Here is a 16649-nt window from a genome sequence, read left to right as displayed (position 1 = left end):
CTGTTTTTTTCCTTCCCACTAGACCTTTTTTGATAGTACTAGGGATTGAATTGAGAGTCTCACAAATGATAGGCATGTGCTCCATCACTGAGCTACATCCCAGTCCTTTATTTTTTGAGGCAGTGTCTTGATAATTTGCCCAGGTTGACTTCCAACTTGCCGCTGATCTACCTTAGCCTCCTCAGTGTCCAGGAAGAAAAGTGTACCACCGTATCCAGATTACACTACTATCGTTTAAAGAATGATATCCTCTGCCTTGCATACAGACCACCACCCATCAGACCGCCTTACATTAATAGGTCCCTATGCCCCCACCTCTCAATAAAGTCTTTATAAAACCTGTTAACTTACTGAGTATTCTGGCAGGTAAACTACTTCTGCTAGACATAGTCAACGAGCTGTAATATAGGGGCTAAGTAATAGATTTCAAGTTAAATAGCTTTGAGTTTCTTAGCTGCTATCTAGAGCTGTATATTTTAGATAAGTCATTTAGCCATGGCAACTCTGTGTTCTTCTCACATTGTTTCTGGAAGGTTCTTTATGACTAAAAACTATGGATTGGGCCGGGGATTTAGCTCATTGGTTCCGGCGCCTGCCTAGCAAGTGCAAGGACCCAAGTTCTATCCCGGGTACAAACAAAAAACTAACTATGGACAAATGAAATATCGGCTTGTTGTTGATGATATCTTTTTAATCTTTGGGTTCTAGATCTTGTCTGGTGTCTTGACCTCTGGTTTTGTTCAGTTCGTTCGATGACTTGTAATTCAAGTTTTAGTTGTGCTAAAGGGAAAGTTAGCACTGTCCTGAAAGAACTGCCTATATGTGCTAAGTAGATTGAGGCCAAGTACTTCAGCACTGAGCCATTCCTGATGTGATAGACTTGCCAGGTAATTTCTCTGTCACTAGGCCCTGCAAGAACTGTGTTCTTGGTGTCTTTATACTTTCTGTAGTTATAGGCTTGAGCTAAGTGACAGAGAAACGGGTGTTTTTGTGAGGAGTATTTTCTCAGGATGACAGGTCTCAAAGGAAGGGAGATGTCTGAAGATATTTTTTTCTTATTGAGTTTATCGGTACATTTTAGGTATACAGTACAGTTACATTCATCATTGGGATCTTGTACCTTTACATGACAGGTCTTGGTTCTCGTTTTTTCCCCTTGTCCCTGCCCTCCTTTCAGCCCCTCCTCCTTTCCCTCTTTACAAATACTTTTTTTCCATTTTCTCATATTTATTTTCTTTTCTCTTATTACGTTTCCCCTACCCTTCCCACTTTCCCTACACCTTTAGCTCTTTTCTTCCTATTTCACATTGTTAATTATCCCATTAGGATCTGGAGTACTATTATAGTTTTTTACACCAGAGAAACTAGTCGGTATTTACACATGTGTGACTTATTTATTTCACTTAGTATATCCTCAATATGTATCCATTTTCCTATGAATGACTCTAATTTCTCATTCTTTATGGCTGAGTAGTATTCCATTTTATAGAAAAACCACATCTTCTTTATCCAGTCTCCAACTGATGGGCAAATGGGCTGTTTCCAAGTTTTAGCTACTACAAACTGTGCCGCTTCAAACATGGTTGTGCATATATCACTGTGGTATGTTTCTTTTAATTCTTTTGGAAAGAAACCCAGCAGAGGAATGGCTGGGTCAAATGGAACCTCTAGTCCCAGCTCTTTGAGGTATCTCCATATTGATTTCCATAGTGGTTGCACCAGTCTGCACTCCCACCAACAATGGAAAAGGGTTCCTTTCTCCCCCAAACCCCACCAACATTTGTTATTGGTTAATTTCCTGATAGCAGCCATTCTTTGTTGGGTGAGATGGAATCTCAGTGTTGTTTTCATCTGCATCTCTCTAACAACCAGTGATGTGGAGCATTTATTTATGTATTTACTTGATGCTTTTACTTCTTTGTCTGAGAAGTGTCTGTTCATTTCAGATGCCCATTTTTCTAATCAGGTCTTTATATTTGAGGGGGCTGATTTTTTTTTGAGTTCTTTATATATTCTAGATGACAGTCCTTTGTCTGAGGAGCAGCTAGTAAAAACTTTTTCCCACATTGTATGTTGTCTTTTAGTTTTGTTGATGGTTTCTTTTGCAGTGCAGAAGCTTTTTAATAAAATGAGATCCCAGTTGTTGATTCTTTGTGCTAGTTCCAACTAATGTGTGAAGTGTATGCTTCTGATCATATGTTCTTTGTGTGCAAATAATTTTAATTAATTGCATATATCATTGTCTTTCTTATGTTTTATTGACACCACTCAGTTTTGTTTTGTTTTGTTTTTTGTTTGGTTTTTTTTTTTTTTGGTTTTTTGAGACAGGGTCTCACTATGTAGTTGAGACTGACCTGGAACTCACTATGTAGCCCAGGCTGGTCTCGAACTCACCGTGATCCTCCTGCCTCAGCCTCCTGAGTGCTGGGATTATAGGCGTGTGCCACCATGCCCAGCGACACCACTCAGTTTTTAAACTCAGCGTCTTAGTTACTCCTCTCATTGCTAAGAAAAAATACTTGACACCCCAAATTAATGGGGAAAATGTTTATTTGGCTCCCGGTTTGTAGAAGTTTTATTCTATAATTCTGAGGCAGCTAAGGTGCTATGTCAGAGAGGCATCACAGAGAGGAAACAGTCCATAGCAAGCAGGCAGGAGAGAGCACATTAGCCCTTAATTATATCTTATGCCACACTAGGGTGGGTGTAGCACTCATACCCTTAACACTTGGCAGAACTGTGCCAACCCAGTCAGTGAACTGATTTAGCAATCGCACACCCTTGGTCCCAGTGCCACACACTCTAGATCCAGCCACCTCTAAAATGCTCCTCTTCATCAAAGCATGAGGCTTTGGGGACATCTAGACAGGAGCCACAGCACTCAGTATTTTACGTATATAGCATCGATACTACATTTACAACCAGTCATTTTTCTACTGCTACACAATATGAATTACATGCCCCCTCTTGGGCATGAGAATATTTTTGAAACTCAAGAGCAGGACTTCTGGGTCACAGAGAAGAGTAGATGTAATTTTATTAAGTATTGTTAGACTGCTCTCCAGTTAGGGTGTATCATTCTGTACACCCAGCAGCAACAATTGTGTAGCCTCATATTCCCACTAACTCTCCATATTCTAATTAAGGTTTAAATGGTGTAACTGATAATGTGAAATAGGAAGAAAAGGTCTAAAGGAGTAGGGGAAGTGGGAAGGGTAGGGGAAGGAAAAAATGGAAAAGAAAAAAAATAGGAGAACAGGAAAAAATGGAAACAAAGTCTTTGTAAATAGGGAAGGGAGGAGGGGGTGAAGGGAGGGCAGAGGAATGGGGAAGAAATGAGAACCAAGATAAGACATGCAAGGGCACAAGATCCCAGTGATGAATGTAACTACTGTGTACCTAAAATATACCAATAAACTTAATGAGGGGAAAAAAAGACCATACCTTTCTAATTTTCTGTTAGCATAGTGGAATATGAAATAATATCTATTATTTTTATTTGCATTTCTCTGATTGCTAATGACCGTAAGCATCTTTTTATATGCTCATTGGCCTATTGAGTTTACTTTTCTCTAATCTACTTATTCATATCCTTTGCACATCTTCTATTGTAATTCCTAAAGTTTTTCTAGGTTGCATCAGATCTTAGTCTATTTGAGATATTTCCTTGTCAATTTTAGGTGTTGAAAAATTATTCAATCTGTTATCTTTCCGTTAACTTTGTCCATAATGTTCTCCCTTGCCCTGAGCATTAAAATATTTCTGATGTGACTTAGTCAGAATTTTGGCTTATGGCTTATACTTTTAGGTTTATGAAATCTTTCCATATATTGTCACAAAACATTCTGTTATGCTATCAACTATTATCTTCACAGCTTTATCCTTGACGGGCCTTAAGCATCTTGAATCTACTGCACATGGATTCAGTTATTATTTTTACTCACTTAGCCAGACTCTCAAAACTGTCATCTTTTATCATACACATAAGTGTGTTGTATCCATGTTTTGTCTTCTTTTTTGGTTCATGTCTTCACATGTCTACAATGGTTGTATGTGTTACTATTTGGTTGGGTAAATTCTTCTCTCTCTTTTTTTTTGCAGCTGTTTTTTAAAATTATTTCACTAAAGCTTAAGTAAACTATTAAGTACCTAAAAATCTATTTGTAATTTTTATTGTGTATTAAATTTATGGCTTAATTGTTGAGGATTGACATTTTTATTGTAATAAGTTATCCCTTTTGTGAGTATAGAATGTTTCTCCCTTTGTTCAGATCATCTGTTCTGTCATTCCACATTATTTAATCATTTATATCAGTATGGACTCATGCATATTTATGTGTTATAATTCGGTATTAGCATTATTTTGTCACACTTCTAAAACAGAGATCCTTATTAAACTGGCTCTCTTGTCTGTCATTTCTGTCTTTTTTTCATTGGCTTCTGCCTCTTTATTTTACATTCATTCTGAGTATTTGTATTGTATCTAGTGTTTCTTCATTTCTGTTTTCTTGAATTAAATATTTAGTTTTTTAAAAATTTGTTTTTTGATAAATTTGCAGTATTTAAAGTAACAAATTTCCTTCTACTTCATTAATGCTTTCTACAAAGTTTTATGTGTAGTGTTTTCACTATCATTCAATTCTAATATATGTTTTCACCCTAAGGCTAATTTACCAAACATGCAAAATACATTCAAGCTATCCTTTTAAGAAGCTCAACTCACAATTTAATGCATTATGTGTAAAAGATATACTATGATATTTCCTTTGGAATTTGAGGTCCCCTTTGCCATACATTTGGGTCAGTTTTGGTAAGTATTTTGCAGATATTCTGTGATAAATACCCTCTCCGCTCTCCCTCAGCCACCACTGCTGCCTCTCTCTGCTGCTCCTGGTGCTGCTTGTGTGCTCCTTTGGTGCGGACCTGGTACCTCTTTTGTGAAGTGGCAGCTGAGAAGACTCCGGCGCTCGCTATGGCTGATGAAAAGCCCAAGGAAGGGATCAAGACTGAGAACAAGATCATATTCATTTGAAGATGGTGGGGCAGGATTCTTCTGTGGTGCAGTTTAAGATTAAGAGGCATCCACCACTCAGTCAACTAATGAAAGCCTATTGTGAGCGACAGGGTTTGTCAGTGAGGCAGGTCAGATTCCGATTTGCTGGACAGCCAGTCAGTGAAACAAGACACCTGCACAGCTGGAAATGGAGGACGAAGGTACAACTGATGTTTTCCAGCAGCAGACAGGAGGTGTCTACTAAAGAGGGAACCTGCACCAACTCTACTCCAGAACTCTCTTCTTACAGACCAAGAATACATTCTCCATTAAAAAACTGCAATTTGGTTCCACCACATCCTGACTACTACAGTATAGTTTTCTTTATTCTTTCATTTACCCCTTCCCCATTCTTTTATTATACATAAAGTGTCTGGTGTATGTGCTCAAACATACTGAATTTTTAAAACATTCAATGGCCAACAGTGTTTCGATTGACATCGAGTGGAGACAGGATGGGGAGATACTGGTCCTGTGAAAACAGGCCCCTCCCATCAGTGGTGTGCACATCAGCTCTTTTTGCTCTCACTGTTTTAACATAAAAGACAACAAGGTAAAAATTCTTGCATACCTTGATTGGAGAATTTTAATGTTTTTCATTTATCATTGTAAAACTAAGCACAATTTTATAACTTCTTTGTATGTAGCTGTAACATGTAGGGCAATTTGTCTTTATGTAGGAGTAAATTAATCTTCAAAAGAAAAAGAGTCCTAGATAGTTTTCCTTTTAAGTCAAGTGCCTTGTTTAAATAATCTTGTTTAAAAAGAAATACCCTGTCCACCCACATGTAGATGCATATATGCTCTTATTGGTTGTATCTCCTTGATCCACTGTTCCTTTTTGCAATGTAACTCATTTCTATTGGTTAGACATTCTAGTTGCCTATTTCTGTGTATGAAAATATTACATGACCTAATGACATGAAGCAAGCGTTTCATTTTTCTTACAATTCTGTGGGTCACAAATATGGGAAAGGCTTGGCTAGGTGGCTTGCTGTGGTTGTACATAATGTCAGCAAGGATGCCTGGAGCTGGAGGATGCACTGTTAAGATGGATCACTCTTGTATTTGACGACTGTGTTGGAAGTTTGGTACAGTTGGAGGAAGTGTGAACACTTCTCCGTAAAGTCGATCAATCCGGTATCCTAAGCTTTATCATAGGAAGATAATCTCAGGGTAGCTGACCTTTTTACAGAATGTGCTTGTCACTTCTCAAGCAGATAATGCTCCACCTTTGAGTCTAATTTCATTGGGGTACTGTCTTGCAGTCAGGATGTGGTTCTGACGAGGAAGTCCAGATGAGTGTGAGTCTCAATGTGAATGGTTCCTTGAGTATAATACCTCTTAGGAGCCACAAAAAGTAGTATTTGTCCCCTATCTCCTCCAAACTCAACATATAATTGTGGTAAAGGCACCAGATGAGTGCAATAACTCTCCAATTCAAAAAGCAAGAAATCAAAAACAACAACAAAAAAAAATAAAAAGGGCTGGGGATTTAGCTCGGTGGTTCCACCGCTTGCCTCGCAAGCACAAGGCCCTGAGTTTGATCCCCAGTAGAGGAAAAACAAAAAAACAACAACAACAGAAAAGCAAAAAGTAAGAAGTAGAGGCCGGGATTTAGCTCAGTGGCATTGCACCTGCCTTCCAAGTACAATGTCCTGAGTTTGACCCCCAGCACCCCTCCTCAATCAGTTACCAGTCCCTAACGGTTCTGAAGTCCAACTGAGAACTTTCACCAGTCCCTCCCTGGGGACCCAGTCCTGCCCCTTGGGAGTAACTTCTCTGAAGGTCCTGCGTCTTTGTAGTTTTCAATCTGTCCTCACACTTAGCTTTCCATTTCCCTAAGAAACTGCTTATGTTAGCAGCTGAGTGAGATTCTGGGCTTCCCTCTGTACCACAGAAGTTGGGGACTATATTTTAGAATTTTGTACTGTCTCCTTTCTTTTTGCTGTCAATGCCACTCAATACAGAGTTTTGTGGGTTTTCCAAGAAGCTTACCGGACTTCATTCTGCCAGAAAGAATCCATACTGCATGTGGTTTTGGGAGGGACATCTATATACAAGCCATAACAGTGGTTCTACTCTGGCATCTAGTCTATGGGGAATTGATGTAATGGGTACAGAGATTCAATTTTGCAAGACAAAAAAGGTGAAGGTGATAGATTTTGTGTTCTGTATGTTTTATTACATTTTTTAAAAAGCCAAAACAAAACCAAAAAACTAGCAGTTCTTTTTTTTTTCCAGCTTTAATTGAGTTTATTGGTACATTTTAGGGGTACAGTACATTTACATTCATTGTTGGGATCTTGTACCTCTACATAACAAGTCTTGATTCTCATTTTTTCCCCTTACCCCTGCCCTCCCTTCACCCCCTCCTCCCCTCCCCATCTACAAACACTTTATTTTCATCTTTTCATTCACATTTTTTTCTTTTCCCTTTTTACTCTTCCCCTACCCATCCCACCTTCCCTACACTTTTAGCTCCTCTCTTCCCATTTCTAAATGTCAGTAATCTTATTAGAATCTTATGCATTGTTGCAGATTATTTATACCAGGGAAACTATTCGGTATTTACACATGTGTGACTTATTTATTTCACTTAGGAGTATATCTTCAATATGTATCCATTTTCCTATGAATGAATCTATTTTCTCGTTCTTTATGGCTGAGTAATATTCCATTTTATAGAAAAACCACAACTTCTTTATCCAGTTTCCAACGGATGGGCAAATAGGTTGTTTCCAAGATTTAGCTATTACAAACTGTGCCGCTATAAACATGGGTGCACATACTTCTCTGTGATATGATTCTTTTAGTTCTCTTGGAAAGATACCCAACAGAGGGATGGCTGGGTCAAATGGAACCTCCAGTCCAAGCTCTTTGAGGTATCTCCATATTGATTTCCATAGTGGTTGCACTAGTCTGCACTCCCACCAACAATGGAGGAGGGTTCCTTTCTCCCCACAACCCCGCCAACATTTGTTATTGTGTGATTTCTTGATAGCAGCCATTCTTTGTGGGGTGAGGTGGAATCTCAGTGTTGTTTTCATCTGCATCTCTCGAATGACCAGTGATGTGGAATTTTTTCTCAAATATTTTCTTGCTGCTTTTACTTCTTTGTCTGAGAAATGTCTGTTCATTTCGGATGCCCATTTTTGAATCGGGTCTTTATATTTGGGGGGACTTATTGTTTTGAGTTCTTTATATATCGTTGATAATAGTCCTTTGTCTCTGAGGTACAGCTGGTAAAAATTTTTTCCCACATTGTAGATTGTCTCTTAGTTCTGCTAATGGTTTCTTTTGAAGTACAGAAGCTTTTTAGTAAGATGAGATCCCAGTTGTTGATTCTTTCTGCTAGTTCCCGTGCTACTGGGGATTTGTTCATAAAGTCTTTTCCTATACCATTGTCTTCCAGAGTTCTGCCTACCTTACCTTCCAGCAAGTTTATATTTGTCACAGGCAGGTACAAAGAATAGTGCTCTCTACATTTGCCTACAGACTTCCTCAGATCCACAAATTCTTCTGTTCACAGTTAACAGTACTACCAATCTTCTAGCCTTTTATGTAACAAAAGTCCCCTTCTGCCTTGAATAATCTTCTTTTCAGTGTTTTTCAGATTCATTAATAGATCCCCACTTTCATGAACTATTACTGAGCCCTTTCTGCCTGGATCCAAACCTAATGCCACATGTTCTGGGTTTTTGTTATGGCAGCAAGCCATTCCTGGGCACCAAATTCTATTTTGCCTATCCGTTGTTAGAGGAGAATGAATGAAGACATCTGATCTACTAGTACCTGCTTTTATCAATTCTTTATTTCAGAACTTCTCTGGTATCCCATCAATTCTGATTATATGACTGTTACTGTTGTGTTTTTTTTTTTTTTCAGCAATGGAAACAGGAAATTATGTCCAAAGTAACATGGGGAAAAAAGCAGAATCTTAATGCTTTCATTCAGTCTATCTAGTATCTCTATCCAATATAGTACACGTTTTGAGTTTGCTTGGATTTTTTCTCACTGTGTGTGTGTGTGTGTGTGGTCATTGTTAACTTCAGCTACTCTTTGCTTGTCTTTAGTATCTGAAGTTTCTCTACAGTTAATTTAGATGGTGGGCAGACTTAGACTGAAGGAAAAATGTTAAAAAAGTATGACGCAGACCATGAAAATGTAGTCGTATAGAAAAAGATCACTAAAGATTGTCTATTACAGTATACTAAGTGATGCGAAATGGGGTGTGTTCTAGTGAGAACGTGGGAGTGGTTTGGAGTTCATGTAAGGCTTTAGAAAGGGGCCAGGTAGGAGTTACAAGGTAAGTGCAATTTAGAATATAGGACTTCAGTTATAAAGGCATCTGTCTATAAACAAACAACTTTTGTGAGAAAGCATGAACTTTTTGGAAAAAGCATTCTGAAAGGCAGAAATAGCAGGAGGCTCATTACAGTGTCCATCTTGAACGGGGAACTATCAGGATCTGATTTACTTATTTCAAAGACTGCATATATAGCAGGGCGATAGACTTCATTGCATGCTGTGTATGCTTTAGTGTGCCTTGCTTGCATGGGGACCTTTTCGAGGGCTGGAATGGGCAGAGAAATGAGTTTGGCAGTCAACTGTATTCATAAAATTTGTAAAAATAAGATATTTTAACTGAAACAGACTCTTTTTAGTATGACACATCTATTATACCTTCACTAATTTGGTGGCATTTTTGGAAACCAACTAAAGTCAGATTCAGGATTATTTAGGAAGGTCGAGTCAATCATATAAAGTAGTTTACAGTCACTTCCTAGTATAGCTAAGTTCTCGCTGGCCATTCTGGCATAGAATTAGCTTCTGGTAAAACTGTACTTGATGTTTACCCACGTAGCCAGTTGTAACACAAAGCTGTAGGGTCAAAGGTCATATTGTTATGTGTGCTAATAATTCTGTATTTGCTTCCTAAGCTTTATAAACTTCAGAAGCTACAAACCGGGAGCAATGTCATCCACAATCAAATAGCTGTCATAAAAAAATTAGTCCCATGAGATACGAAGGCCAGAATCATAGCAGTTGTCACAGAAATGGAGAGAAAAGGTCAAGATACAAGAAGCACACTGGGAGTCAAGAAAAGGCATTTGGCAGTTGTCCTGACCTGGAGGCCAATTCATAAAGAGCTTTAGAGGAATCACAAGGGTGTTTCTACTTTTGGGTTGCTGTATTTCAGGTCTCTGATGGACAAGTAAAGTAGTGTGTGGTAGACTGCAGAGCAGCTGAGCGCTCAGGTGTTTGGGGGATAGTATTTGCTGTATTTCGTATTCTCTGGAGACATGTAGCAGGCTTCTTTAAGCCTTTGCTATTCTGTCTTGAAGCCTCAAAACAGGAGGCACTTCCTCACTCTCAGGACTTCCCAGCAGCACCTACTCACGGGATGTGGGAGCAGCACTTCCGCCCCAGAGACCTTGCACAGGGGAACGGTGCAGATGCCGAGAGCCTTTGCCTCTGTCTGCACATGGAGACCGCAGGTGTTTGGGTCTCTGTGTTTCCCTCAGCACATTATCTTTTACCAAGAAGGGAGCGATTCCTCCCACTTAATCCCCTAAGTCCCCTGCCCCAAGTCTGAAGTGCCTTCCCCAGGGTTTTGTGGGTCTCTGAGGCCCAAGACAAGGTGCTAATGAACATGAGTCAGCGCTGATTTCCTAGCTGGTGAATGCATGGCTCATTACCTCTGGTGATTCGGTGCAAGTCTGATGTACTTCACAAGCTGAGTGTGTAGTGACTCTGGTTTCCATATACGAATTTAGATTTAAGGGATTAAGAGACCCAGTTCTGAAGGCAGTTTTCTCCAGAAAGGGACAGAATAATTGCAGCTTCCTGTAATCCTAAAGTACCCAATGTTCCCAAGTAGACTGGAAGATGTTGAGATTTTCATTCTCTTGAGACTGAGCCCTGCCAGTATTGAAGTTGGTTGAGGAAAACTTGACCTCATTATTACAAACGGTTGTGGTACAAACAGAAATGCATTTGCCAGTTAGTCTACTACTTAGAAACACTTTCTAAATAAGACAGTCAAAGGAAGACTGTCCGACTGTGGTGGACAATAGTAGTCCAGTGGGAAATTTTAACACTGGTGATTGAGAATGTGGAAATACAGTGCCGTAATTATCTGCTGGGCAGCACGATGCGTTATAGATCTCATCTCAGTTGGGACTTTTCTGGCCAGCTAGTAAAAGAAAATTTAACCCATCCTGTTCCCATCTGTTTACAGGATTGTACCTGCTTCTCCCCACATCACTTCTTCCTTTGTAGCACATAGTGTAATGTTTGTGACACAGTAACTTACTTATTTATTATAGTAGTTGTTTATTTTCTAACTCACACTGGAATTGCACTCTAAAATGCAGGATTTTTCTTCCCGCTTCTTACTAGTGCATTTCAAAATACACAAACAGTTCTGGCTCATTGTAGGCACTCGATAAATATTTACTGAATAAAGGAAAGAAGGAATATATTATTTTCTAAAAGGCCTAAAGTAGAATTAGAAATGGGCTTAGAGGATTGGCGTGACCTATGTGGAATAGTCCTCTGTTGAAAATCTGACAGGTGAAAACAATTAACAGTGAACAGATGTTTATTGAATCCCTCCTTTTCCCCAATGATAGCTTTTATATCCTCCACAAGTGAATGAATGAATTCCTCAGTGAATTTAGCTTCTTTTCTCTTTGAGAAATCTTAATGCTTTTTAAGGTGTTTGGTATCCCGTGGTGTTGCTTGGGGACCTGTGTAGTTCACCTTGGCATCCTCCACCTGTGTAGAACGTCTTACAGAGAACGTACCAGATAATAAATATTTGTTGGAAGAGCGAAGGAGAGAGCTGGCCAAAGCCTTAGTTTACTTGGGAATCTGGTTGTTCATCACATGCACTTGTGTTGTGGCACTTTGTTCCACACAGTTGTGTTTTGCAAACTGGATTATATTATTTTGAGGGATTTGTACATTTGTTTTTTGTTTTTTGTTTTTTGTTTTTTTTTGGTACTGGGGATTGAACCTGGGTCCTTGTGCTTGTGAGGCAGGCAGTGGAACCACTGAGCTAAAAAATCCCTGGCCCAGATTTGTACATTTTCTATGACAATTTTTGGGCTTTTATTTTAATGATCATGTGAAAAATTAACTTGGGGTTAATTAGCTTTCTGTTGGTGGGACAAAATATTTTACATATACAAATAAAGGAGGAAAGATTTATTTTGGCTTACAGTTTCAGGCCACACTTAACTGTCTCCATTTCTGGGGACCGGAAGTAAAGCAGAACATTTCCCGGAAAAGGCATGGTAAGGCTAAGCTGCTCACTTCCTGTCAGCCAGGAAACAGAGAGTGGGAGCGGGCAGGGACAGACCACACCTCAAGGGCAGCCCCTGTGACCTGCGTCCTCTCACTGGAGCCCACCAGCTGAAACCGTGGGTGGCTAATCCACAGATGGGGTTGTGACCCTCACAGTCCAGTCGCTTCTCTGGGCCTACTCTGACCATCACTGCAGTAGAGAGAAAGCCTTTAGTGCATAAGCTTTGGGGAGCATGTCAAGTTTAACCTAATATAGTTTAAGCAAATGCTAGATTATCCGGATACGCGGTACTGGCAGGAGGTTTAGTATCCCAGTTTGTTTTCTGTATCTCTTTGTAGCATGTTAGCACTAAGTATTATAGTATTATTGTCAGAGATTAAAGAAAGGAGCAGAGGAAAAAGGTGTGATTTATTCACCCCAGGTGATACCCAAAGGACACTGAGCCTTTCCAATGAAAGATTTCATAACAATTTCAAGGGAGAAAAGAGATGAGAGGAAACAATCAGAAGATGTGATAAAATAGAAGTACCAGATTCCTGTTTGGGAAGGTGATTCATTATGGGTAATGCATGGTCACTGATTTTCTTAAATTAATATCTTATTTTTTGTTAGTTTTATAATTTTGCATTTATTTTGTAATTTGTTGGGCTTTGGGTGGGCTAGATGAGCTAAAATGAGGATTTGGGTCTTTTTTATACATTTAGCTAATGTCATAATGAAAATAGTTTAAGCTGGGAATGTCAAACAAAATGAGAGTACCTTTTACTTGGTACTTTTTAGTGAGGAGTTTATACTTTACTCAAGTTTCTGAAAATCTGTATTAAAAAGCTTCAGGTTTCAGGGTTCCAGACACAAAAACTTACCTCAGTAAAGTCCAGGTGGGACAAATCAGTGTGGGACAGATTGCTGCTGCTGCTGGTGCTGCTGAAAAATAGAAGACAGATCTTCGGAACATACAGAGAAATTGGGTGGAGGAAGTGGAGGAGTTTTAGGTGACTTTGAGCTTTTCTTGGCAATTTAGCTTTTGGCTATGAGTTTGGGAATTCTCTGTTTGGCTCCTCAAATGTGTAAGTGATATGTCATCTTTTTGCTTAGATATTTGAAAGAAGAGAATGTTAATCAGCATTGCTATAGATCATGTAAACCTCTGGCTTGGCATGGGACACAGAGACACAAAGAGGTGTACGAAGTGATTGTGATCAAAGATGAGAGGGAAAAACAGCTCTGACATTGTCCTCCTTCAATTTCCTTGTTCACAGTTCTTCAACAGGAAGTAGAAGTAGGAAGAAAAGAGATGAGGGCCCAGTTGTGATTTTCTTTAATAAAAGGTGTTTTGAGGGCAAGTATGATTTTAGGGTTCAATTTTCTACCATGTCCTGAGCAGTATTGCTGGGGCTTCAGTCAGCAGATGAGCCTTTGTCGAGCACGTGTTATATGTCAGGCATCTTTGAAGAGTTCAAGACAGTGAACAATTTAAGTCACAGTTTTGGGGACTTATATAAAACTATGTTTTTTGTTCTATTGTATATCTTCACTTGGTACAATTTGGTTAAATTAGGGCTGGGCAATTTTAGTACATTCTTTATGCTGGTTTGGCTGATTTCCAAGAGAGAATAGGGCTAGAAATTGTGAAGGCTCAATTTGTTCTTTTTATCTTTTTCACTTTTAGGGGAGTCATGAAAGTTGATATAAATCTTCAGAAAGTGGACATTGACCAATGTTCAAGTGATGGCTGGTTTTCAGGAACTCACAAATGCCACCTTAACAGTTCAGAGGTAAGAATGTGAAAATAAAATCCTCTGAAAGCAGAAGCTTAGAAATGTATTACTCTTTATAGGTTGTATTCTTGAATTAATGAGCAAGAGGAAATAATGCAGAGATCAATGCTGCCAAATGAACTGAAAGAGGCAGAGGAAAAAAAAATATGTAGAATGACTGTACATTTTAAACTGCTCTCTTAGGAGTAGGCCAGAAGTTAGAAGTTCAACTTTAGTTAAGAGCTGACCTTATTTTTTGAAATAGGCTGATAATTTAAAATAATCAGTAACTGAGAAAATAGTCCCAGGAGAACTGGCCAGATTAGGCACGTTCTAATGGAATATAATGCTTTTGAAATGTTGATGGTATTCATTCAGACATACTACCATCTATTAAAAAGAAAGAGAGAAGGTCAGGCAGGGCGATTTTGAAAGCAAGGAGGAAACTGTAAGGACCTGGAAAGGAATCGTGTATGTATGTGTGTTTTTCCAGTTTTTAACTCCCACCCATACCTGGTTTGGTGGGATTCTGGTTGATGAAGAGAATTCATGGTCCTATAAATAAAGACTGTCTGTAGTTTCCAAGAAGAAATGCTATGACATGCTAATAATTTCACTTTTAGTAATCTATCCCTGAGGCCTCAAAATGGCTATGAAACAAATGTACAGTAAGGTTTCTGATTGTAAATACTTGGATTACTCCAGTATTGATTTCATGAATTTGTGAGGAGAGTCAGCTTGATTTGTTTAAAGAAGAGAAGATACTTCCACAAATGTATTAATCAGCATGCTTAATTTGAATTTTTACCACATGCAAATGGCAGTTATACATTTTGCATAGAGTGCGGAAGTAAGGCATTGTACATTTAGCAAATTTAACATTAATCACTCATTTTTGCGATTACATAAACAAAAGTACACAGACGTATACAAGTATACATGCATAACACACGTGTTGCATGCTTACCACATGTACAACCTACTATACATATCCCTGTCAACACAACCCACACATCACCATCCTCCCATGTCCCCAACTAGCCTTCCCCTGTCCCCACATCCCTTATGTCCTCAGGTGTCCACCAGAACACCCCTTGGCTGTCATGTCTTCAATCCCTCCAGATACCTCCACAATCTCCCGCATCCCCTGTACCTTCTCCCTCGTGTCCCTGTGATCATCTTCCTCTTCCTTAGTAACACACACACCCTCATGTTTCCTTTTGTATCTCCCTCCACCCAGCCGACCATCCACAGCTGCCTGTCACCCTACCCTCACACTGCCATGAGACCAAATGATGGATGTGTTTCTACCTTGTTAATGTATGTGTTGAGACCCTTTCATGTTTCCTTTTCCTGTTTATTCTAATGGTTTTGAACATATTTGAACCTCCACTTCCCTGTGGCCTTTCTAAAGGATAAATTTTAATCACTGGTGTGGTGGGCTGTCTTCAGTCTGATTATTATCATCATGTCGATGGCATGTAGCTACTCAGCATCACCTTGTAGCCAGGGTGGACGTTCTTCTGCACGGGTGTCAGACTGTGGGTATCAAGCTGTGTCTACTCATTTCTGCACAGCCCTGTTTCAGTGTGCTCCTGGCTGTTTCAAATGCAGTCTGTTTCGAAACAGGAAGAAACTACTTTTCAGTTTGCGATTTTGCTGCTTGCTGGTAATAAATAAACTGCGTAGTTTTGTGTCTTTATTGCACCTTTATATACTTGCCCAGATGGTCACATTACCAAAAACCTCTCTACTTGACTAGATGGTCATATAGCAAGGACCTCTTTCTCCTTTTCTTCAGTGTCATTGTATGAGGAACATTGATTTTCTGGGTTTTAAGTTTTGTTAAAATTTTAAATAAACTAAATTTTTTCGAGATAATATATCGCCCCCTCCTGATTTACAAAGATTAGGTTGAAATAGATAATTTTAACAAGGATATATTGGAGCATTCTAGTTACTCATTTCCTGTTGGAAAAACTAGACAATCACATCATACAGGACAGTTGACAGTTCAGTGAATTTCATTTGAAACTCCTGTAGAAGGAGGTCCATTGACCAAAAATATGGAAAATCCTGGGTACATAGAATGCACATTGTATCCAAATGCATTTTCCTTGTCTGGTTATCAGAATCGAGAGTAGGGGAAGTTTATGTCCTGGGCTGGGCCCCTGAGGTCTTGGTGGGACAGGTAAGCCTTATACATGGCTGTTACGGAACCCACCGTATTTTCTTCATTTGCTCTCTTAAGGTCCTGTAGTTGGTGCTGGTGACTCTTGGCACCTACACGGGCTCTGTATCACATCGTCTGGTTACTAGAAATAGCCCTTTCATTCCTTCTCTGTATTGATGTGAACTCAGAGAGTAGAAGCTGGCTTCCCTTGACATTTTTGCTACTTGGGAAAATGGAAAGAAAAGTCTCTTGCTTGGGGCATTTCTCATCTGTGCTAACTTTCCTTTGTTCTTCTAATCTTCTGTTATCCCCAGGGATCACTGAGTAAACTGTGTACTTTGGGAAGTAGCC

The 16649-nt window shown here is 39.3% G+C and overlaps 1 protein-coding gene and 1 pseudogene across 1 annotated transcript in view; both read left to right on the top strand.

The window, feature by feature from the left end:
* The window catches only part of Gpr158 (G protein-coupled receptor 158), a gene marked incomplete at its 5' end in the record, with an annotated part of 394159 nt that overhangs the window by 21083 nt on the left and 356427 nt on the right, over positions 1-16649 (top strand). The window contains one exon of the mRNA XM_033759660.1: positions 14038-14143. Coding sequence (XP_033615551.1) covers positions 14038-14143 — 106 coding nt within the window. The remainder of the gene's footprint in view (positions 1-14037; positions 14144-16649) is intronic.
* LOC104859273 lies at positions 4870-5697 on the top strand (annotated as a pseudogene).

The sequence above is a fragment of the Fukomys damarensis genome, unplaced genomic scaffold (assembly GCF_012274545.1).
Source record: "Fukomys damarensis isolate Sample0158 unplaced genomic scaffold, DMR_v1.0_HiC HiC_scaffold_37, whole genome shotgun sequence".
NCBI classification, from domain to species: domain Eukaryota; kingdom Metazoa; phylum Chordata; class Mammalia; order Rodentia; family Bathyergidae; genus Fukomys; species Fukomys damarensis.
The sequence above is the reverse complement of the archived record's forward strand: the minus strand, read 5'-3'. Positions and strand labels throughout refer to the sequence as shown.